The 8,844-nt window shown below is 31.2% G+C and overlaps 1 protein-coding gene across 2 annotated transcripts; it reads right to left on the bottom strand.

Moving 5' to 3' along the window:
- Positions 1-459: 459 nt before the first annotated feature.
- LOC110668520 (transcription factor TCP4) lies at positions 460-4,842 on the bottom strand. Of its 2 annotated transcripts, XR_002497540.2 has the most exons (3): positions 2,696-4,842; positions 2,304-2,407; positions 460-933 (listed from the first exon to the last, which is right to left on the bottom strand). XR_002497540.2 is itself a non-coding variant. In XM_021829800.2 (2 exons), exon 1 carries the CDS (start codon positions 3,769-3,771, stop codon positions 2,728-2,730), a length of 1,044 nt encoding a protein of 347 aa, XP_021685492.1. In that variant the 5' UTR covers positions 3,772-4,842; the 3' UTR covers positions 2,106-2,407; positions 2,696-2,727. The 2 variants fall into 2 exon arrangements, 1 of the variants encoding a protein (XP_021685492.1); XM_021829800.2 differs by lacking the exon at positions 460-933 and having other exon boundaries at positions 2,106-2,407.
- Positions 4,843-8,844: the final 4,002 nt, after the last annotated feature.

The raw sequence follows: 8,844 nt of genomic DNA, 5'->3' as shown, positions 1-8,844 counted from the left end.
CCATTGATTTGTCCTGCAATGGGTTCGATTCAATATAAACATGGGCTTTATCGTTTTGAAGTTCAGAGGGCCTTGGGCACATTCTTAATGGCTGTAAGCCCATCTGAATTTGGTGTTTGTTTAACATTACATTTGGAGAGTTAAAATTATTTTTTGAATAAAAATATTATTTTAAATATTGTTAAAAAAATAATTTAAAAAAATTATTTTATTATTTTAATTTTTTTATAATTAAAACTTTTTAAATTTAATTTTAAATTATTTTTTAATACTCTTTAACTAGTAAATTTAAAAAAATAACTTTAAGCCTAAATTCTGCACTAGAAATCATGTCCCTAAAGTGCTGGCCCAATTTATGTGTAGTATCTAACCCAAAACCAAAGCAAATCAATTCAAATCCAATTACATAGCAATGGCTTTAGGGCTATAAAATTTCGAATTTAATTTTATTAAAAAAAATAAATAAAAATAAAAATAAATTAATGGACTAATAGGTGGATATACAATAGAAGTTCAAAGTTCGCACTTTCCAGCTCAAATCTTTCCCATCTAAAGAGTGAAATACTCCTTTACTAGGCAAGCAAGGTCTCAGAGATGAGTATTTTTAGCCTTTTATGCAGATAATAATTCTTCTTGGATGAAATTGTGCCTTAGTCTAGTGATAAAAGGAAGCTATTTAATGTGAGCGTCGAGATTTAAATTTTATTAAATACGATGTCTGTCCTAAAGATTGCCTAATGAATATGGTCCTTGAATTTGGGGGGTACCACTTCAAAACTGGTAAAGTCAATGGGATCAGGATTCAGAACTTGGTTGCTTGTTGGTTGCTCCTTGCAGAAGATAAAAAGACAGTGTCTTCCTGTTCCTGGCATATGTAGTGAAGGGCATTTGCAGATCGGCAGGCTGGCTTTGGTTGCCTGAAGTTTGTTTCAGCTGTATTGGAAATAATGATTTTGAGTTAGGCCCACTTCAGAATGCTTTGAAATAGAGCTTAGTGGCCGAGAAAATTTTCTCGCTGGATTACTCAAAATTGGATTTGAATTTGCAGGGCCCAGAAATTAATTCGCATAGCAATTGCTAGGGCATTCATTTGCACGTTCAAACAAACATACTGAACAAAACCTTTCTCATATTGCTCAGAGGCTTGCAAGAATATCAACACTCAACCAATAGCAGTTCCTATCATTCAGTTTTTTTTCATTGATTTGAGCTGTATACTGTCAAGAAACCATTCAATCTAAAAATTTAAAGTTGTAGGTAAGTGCTCCAAGAATAGTTATATCTTTAATACATTTTTGAATATACTCATTGACTTTGAAGCGAGCACATGCCCATTTTAGATGCCTTGCTCACATGACACCTGAAGGGTGACTTGCAATTCTATATGTACTCTATATCTTTCTTAATCGGACCCTTTGAAAGCAAGAAAAAGAATGAATTATTTCAAATAATTTAAAATATGCATTGCCTGACCACTTATAACTGGAAATAACAGATTAGGTAGAAGTTCTTGTATTTGGAGATCAGGATTTGAAGAAGAGAATAATACATCAAGTTAAGAATTTCGAGGCAAATTGGAGCAAATTGAGAGATGAAAGAAGTTCCAACTTCGGTCAAGTCCTGAAGTTGAAAACTCAATCTTTTGGCCTTTGACAAGTTTCCATGTTCTCAAGTTACTTGCAGAAAAATTAGCCAAAGAAGAAAGAAAGAAAGAAATCACAGAATTGAACAAAGAGACAGCAAATGCTGCAGGACATCCAGATAACAAGGATGAGATGAGGAAAGTGACTAGTAAGACCCTTGAAGATGATTCATACTTTGAACAGTTTAATACTATATCTAATAGAACATCTATGTGAACTCAAAATGGAGGAATAATCTTCAAGTTAAAATATGCAGATAGTCACCACTTTTGACAAATTAAATACACCAAAAAAATGGGAATTAGTTCATTGAAGTAGTCTGGCATTTCAATGTACTTGCAACTCAAAAATGGATTAAAAAGCCATTCCCTTTGCAGGGGAAGACAAATCAAGATTGTAATGATCATCTTTTTGCCTCACTTACTGTGGTGTTTTTTCTTAGCTATGCGAAGCAGAAGACTATTAAGATGAACAAGCAACAATAACGAAGATAGAAAGAGTTTTAACATCAGAATCCAATTCTAGCAGCAACAGTCAAACATATATCAAAGTAGAGCCAAAAGAGCCCATTCAGTACCCTAAACAAATAAGCTCTATATAATGAGTACGAAATCCGTTAACATATATAAAGAAAAATAAAGAAAAAAAGTTGAATCAAACCAGATAGTTTCTTCCCACAGGTGGTGATACAGAATTGAATTGAGCAGAATATCTGATACTTCATCTTCCATTTGATCATCTTCCCACCATGGCTGGTTGTGATTCTATAATATACTCAAAAAAGGGTATTAATTAGTGGGACAGAAATAATCTTGAAATCTATCTAAAACAGAGAAGAAGAAAAAGAATATTTCTTTATGTGATCCAATACATATTTTACTAGTGTAAAGTTTCAAGTGAAAATGATAAATTCCTATTGGGGAAAGGTTCATTAATCTTTTCATTTATTAAGTTGTTTTCAAGAGAACTTCTTAGCATACATTTGCCAACAGAACAACAAAAATCGACACAAAAGAGAAGCTGCTGACAAAAAACAAGCGGGTATTTAGTACCTTGTAGGTAAGCAAGGATTGGAGTTCTTTAATCAATGTTGAGAATTAGGAGAAGAAGAGGATGGCTTGTCTGAAACAATACTTTGCTCTTCCTCCCCATGGATTCGTGTTGGAATGCTAAAACCTGGCAATCCCTCCGATGCAAACCTGCTGCCAAAAATAAAAGACTGATGAATTTCTTGTGTTCTGTGGTGGTCTGCGGATGCCATAGTAAGATCATTCCAAGCGCGAATAGATTGCGCAAAACTGGACTGAAGGGGTCCCCTCTGAGAAAATGCTTGGTCTTGACCTAGCAATGTTTGTGGTGGTGGCATTTGTGGTGAGTTGAATGCAAAACCCCCATCGGTTCTATTCTCAGTACTTGTGTTATTGCTCCAAGCCACCATTCTCTGGAAATTAGCTTCATATCCCACTGGAGCTGAGCCTGCAAAAAGGTTCTGATCATTTGAAGGTGCATGGCTTGTGTCTGCCTGTGATTGCCCACGAATTAGACCTTGGTCTTGGAAACAATGAAGGGACAGGCCAAGATCTTCAGTATGGTTTGTGGTTCTTGAGATTATATCAGGTGGATAGCCCTGAAAGTTCATTGATGAGGTTGTGGAGCTTGTGGGGAACAAAGATTTCATGGTATCAGGAATGGCATCAGGGTCTATAGAAGGTGTAATGAAGGATGAGCCATTACTTGGGTTATCAGCTAAGTGTCTGTGGAGCTGAAAACTATAGCCAGATGATTCCGATTGCTCTGCAATTGCCATTTCACTAGACCCAGCATTCTGGTCTGCCTCCATGGTTCCATTAGTATTATTAGCAAGTGGGTGCCATGGTGGAAGCTCAGCAAGCTTGTCAATTGCCGACTTGGCCTTCTTGATGAGCCAATCAACAGCTTTGCTGGGCCGGTCATAGCCTAGCCGGTCTTGAACATCATAGAATTGTATTGCAGTATGTGCAGATAGGCGGACCCTGCGGTCCCTAGGACCTTTGGCAGTGTAAACCTTGCTGTGTCGATCTTTACGCCCAGTAGACCTAACAATGTGGCCTCCTTGTACTTGAACAATTTCTCCTCCAGCTCCTTTCATTCCTGTTCTTTGTCTAGATTTTCTGTATTCTATGGTCTGGCCTAAAGTTCGTCTACTGGGGACTACTTCTGCTACTTGGCTGGAACCTATAACCTCCACATATTGTTGCTGGTTTTGGGGAAGCTGAGGATGTTGGTAAAGAGGTTGTGTGTCTAGGCTTTGTTCTTGAGTTTCTTGTGGACTAGGATGTATAGTTTGGTAGGTAAGATTCTGTGGGTGTTGTTGATTTCTGTGGAAATCCAGATTTCTCTTTTCTTGAAGTTCTTGATGCTCTTAGCAAGCCACTTCTTTTGCTTTACTCTTGGTGCTGCTTTTTGTTATTGCTTGATGCTCTTTATCTGCTACCGCAACAAACCTTAAAGCTGATAATCCTGCAACTGCTGATCCCAAGAATCCCTGCCATTGCCATCACCAGATTCCACAACCCCAAACACAACACCAAGTCCAAAATCCATTCTAGGCAAGAAATACCAACCCACAAAAGCAAGTTTTTACTTTAAAAGAAAAAAAATTGTGACCAACTCTTCTTTTTCTATCACTACAGAGAGTAAGATAACAGAGTAAAAATGGATTAGAATGGTTGGTTTCTGATTCTCTATGTAGGCTGAATTTTTTTGCAAGGAAAAAGAAATAGAGCAAATGGGGAAGTTAAGCTGATATTCGCTAAGAAAAGAGGAAAATTGAAGTAAATATATAAGATACCATAACTAAAACTTTGAAAGAATTGGGAAAACTCACTAAACTTGCTTTGCCTTTGACATAATAATAAAGAGATTGAGAAGTAGGAAGGAGAAAGGTAACGGGAAAGGTTTTTGAAGCAGTGAATATGGGAGGAAATATCCAGACTTTGCTCATAGATAGAGCTGTTTGATGCTTCTGTAAAGGGTGGCAGAGTTTGGTCAGAGGAGATTAGAGATAACAAATGTAACAGTAACCCCAACGCCAACTCTTCTAGTTACCTCTCCTTGAAACTCAACTCTACCCTTTTCTCCCTTTCTAAGTAACTATATATATTTTTTTTTTCAAAAGGAAGAAATATGATTCTTAAATCTTAATCAGAACTGTTGGTGATGAGTTATGATTAGAGTCATGGTTGATAAAAGGTGACTCAAATGACCACTTCTCCTACCCACACCTCTTGAAGCTTTAATAATGATATCTAATAGCTATTCTGGTTTCTTTCCATATGTACTTTAGAGTTATACTATTAAGATAAGTTTGGTTTCACTAAAAGGAAAGGGCAAACATCCTTTCCATAGACACACTTTCTCAGCTTCCTTTTCACAACTTTGTGTACTCCTCCAATCATGACTCAACTAAGCCTTCCTAATTAATAAATAAATATATCTACTAATTATTGCCAAATTGCCAAAGAAATAGCTTAACTACATCTTACAATTTGTATAATCCTAATCCTTTATGCAATTATAACTCATATCCTATACTTTAATAACTGTAAGCTAATGCGTTGGACCAGAAAGAAACTATCTAAACAAACTTTTGCCTCTACTAATTCAATGAAAGGAAACAAGCTGTTGCTAGCTGCATCTAGTTACTTAGAATATGAAGGGCTACTATGCTTCTGGCTTAATGCTATTAGAGATGGGAATTTGGGTTTATTAGTTTACATTCATTATGTCAAAGATGCAAAAGTTTGTGATGTTTCTCTTTTTAAAGTTTTTTATAAGAAAATTTATTATTTAGTTATATATTTCATAAAATTAATTATTTAATTTTTTTTTTATTTTTTTTCAAAAGAAAAATATTGTCTCTCCATGAATTGTTTAATCCAGCTCAGTCCTTACAATTTGAATAATACAATTATTTAATCTCCATAATTTTAAATTTATCAATTATTCAATTCCTGTGTATAATTATTTCCTTTTTTTTTTTATTAACTTAACTCATAGAAAAGTTAATAAGAGAAACAACTTTACGAACTAAAAATAAATAAACTAAATAATATATTTTTTAAATTAAATAATTAATTTTATTAAAAATATAGAGTAAATAATAATTTTCCTTTTAATAAAACACATGGTGTAGCACTCAAATTGTGCTAGTCTAAGAATCTACTTGACATTAATATTAAAATTGTTATTTAATATATATATATATATATATGCTCAAAACAAAATTTAAATCATTAATTAAAGTGCTATTAGTGACAATACTAAAATAAATTCTAATCTTTCATTTTTCATGTTAAATTGAAGTATTGTTTGTGTCATGTCGATATTAGTTGGACGGCCTAATGTATGATGTATGGTGCCATAAATATGAACACTAATAGAGATTAATGGGATTAATTTAATTTGTTAGTTTCTTCTCCCTTTCATAGGTCGTTGACAACTAAGAGAGTAATTTTAATTAATTAGCTGACTATAAAGTTCAAGAAAATTAGTTGCAAAGATAGATATCTATGAGGCCCTATTTAACATTCTGTTTGGTTGCATTAGCTCTCTTTTTCGTTAATTTTTGGTCGGTTTAATGTTGAATTTCAACTCTATACCTATTAAGATATTTAATTTAATTTATTTTTAATTTTTTTAATTAAATTAATTCAAAAGTTTCAATTTAAATTAAATTTAGTCTAAAAATAAAGATATTAAACTTCTTGATATTTGGTATAAATTAAAAAAAAACAAATAAATTTATTTGAAATTTTTAATTTTTAAACAAAATTTAACTTAAATTGAAATTTTTGAAATTAAATTAAATATCCCTAATAAGTATAGGGTGAAATTCAACATTTACTCTTTCTCTTCTTCTATATATTTTTCCTATTTGCAACCAATCCAAAGGTTTATGCAGTCTCCCCAAGTGCTGTAAAAACTTGTAAAAACAAAAGAGGGAAAAGAAAATTAGAAAGTAATGAAGATTTCAGTCAACAGCTTATGCTATCAATCAATTGAACTATATTTGTATACCTAAAAGTAGTCATAAGATAATGATATCAACTATTATATATCGGGTTTTAAATATAAATAAATTTTAATTTAATAATATTAGAGCCATTTTTAAAATTATGATATCTGGAGTTCAAGTCCCAATTAAAATTAATTCTAAAATAAAATAAATCTATATGTATGATGATGAAGTTTTTGCATCTATACACTAAGAATAAATAAGCATATGAGATTATGAGGGGCAACAAGCAAGTTGGAATTGCCTGTTAAGAAGTAGCAAGGAGCACCACTTCCCAATAGACATTGCACTAACAAAGTAAAAATGATAGAAAAAGGCAGAGGAATTGGGGTATAGCTATATGGGTCACATTTACTGGTCACAAAAAGAGGAGAGGGACCTCTCTCACACTGCACATAATTTGGCTACTGTCATTTTCGTCCCCCTATTCTTCCAATCCAGCTTTATATTATATATACACTGGAAATTCATATTTGTATTTAATTTATTATAATTTAAAATATAAATATGTGACATTTATATATTTAATAGGTAAATTTTATTATATATTTTATATTTTTAATTATAATAAATTAAATTTATTTAAAAAAATTTATTCAATTACATGGTATTCTACACTTGAAAATTTGAACTCTGATCATGCAAGAAAAGTTGATATATATATGAATTGATGAACATATACGTAATGATCAACCGCCGCCCATGTACTCACCCCATGACACGTGTATTTTTTAAAACATTAAAGTTAAGAAATTCACTGAAACATTTTCTATTTTTATATATTTTAAGTGTGATATTTATTTTCCTTTTTTTTATTACAATAAAATATATTACGAACAAACTTAAGTTTCATTTGTTTCAAATTGGGGTATTCATAAAAATTATCAATTAAGAATATTTTTCGGATCAAAATAAAATTAATTTATTTTTAAAAAAAATAATTTTTTATTTAAAATATAAAATTATTTTTATTTTTTAAATTTTAATAATATAGAAATATTTATTTATATATGAAATAAATATACATCCTGAATTTAATATTTCAATTAAATAATAAAAAATATTTTTTAAAAAAAATAATTTTCATTAAATTTTTTTATATAAATTAATTTTTTATAAAATAAACAGAATCTTAATGTATTAATAATATGCTTAGTAAATTATAATACAACATTGAAATTTAATAAATAAAAATTTTGATTGCATTATAATATATTAAACATAGGCTTCTTTCAAAATAAATTATTTATATTAAGAAATCATGAAAGTAAAGGGAATGATGAGAGTGGAATAGTAGCATGAGTAGAGGAAGCAGTGTACAGTACTCTTTAGTCAAATGGAAAGATAAGTTCAATTGACATGTGAGCTTTTTCCCATTCATGTGACTCTGCAATTATGCTTTTCCCACATGCATGCCTCTTTTTTATGCTTTGGATTGAAGTCCATTACTTTTTACTTAGTAATTGTTACTAATAAAGCAAAAACACTTACACACACTACCCCTATAAAAATAAAAATTTAGGAATATAAAAATTTAAATAAAAATATAGAAATGTAATAATTTTTTTCTAAATAATTTTGAATTTAATTTATGTATTAAGCGTAATTTTCATCTTACATCAAATTTGACATTATTTAATGTTTATCTGTCGTTAATTCAATTAAACTTTGGTGGCCAATATATAGATTGATGTTGATAGTCCTCCACACTTTTCGGTTAGAGCAAATTTCATACGATATCAGAGCAAATAATAATTTAGGACTCGAAAAAGTATAATGGGCAATGCTATAACAAATTAAATTAAGTGAATTCATAGGCTAGTAAGAAAAAAAAAAACTATACCGATAGAGTCGAGATTGAAAAGAAGAGATTAAATTCTAAATAGGTCACTGTGTATGATTAAATTACAATTTGATTTATAAATTGTGATTCGTTCCATTTACATTTAAGAGGGAAATCAAGCCTAATTGGCTTAGGCTAAATTAAATTCTAAATAGGCCGCTGTATTAGTTAAAGAGGGAAAATTTTGCAAAGTGATCCAGTATTGTTGATTAGGATTGTTGAATTTAATCCTTAGCTCTACCATTCAAAATCTGGCATTGGCCCTTGATGGAATTCATAGTTCAAAAGCAGGCCTCACTGCC

This window comes from Hevea brasiliensis, chromosome 7, assembly GCF_030052815.1.
Source record: "Hevea brasiliensis isolate MT/VB/25A 57/8 chromosome 7, ASM3005281v1, whole genome shotgun sequence".
NCBI lineage: Eukaryota > Viridiplantae > Streptophyta > Magnoliopsida > Malpighiales > Euphorbiaceae > Hevea > Hevea brasiliensis.
The sequence above is the reverse complement of the archived record's forward strand: the minus strand, read 5'-3'. Positions and strand labels throughout refer to the sequence as shown.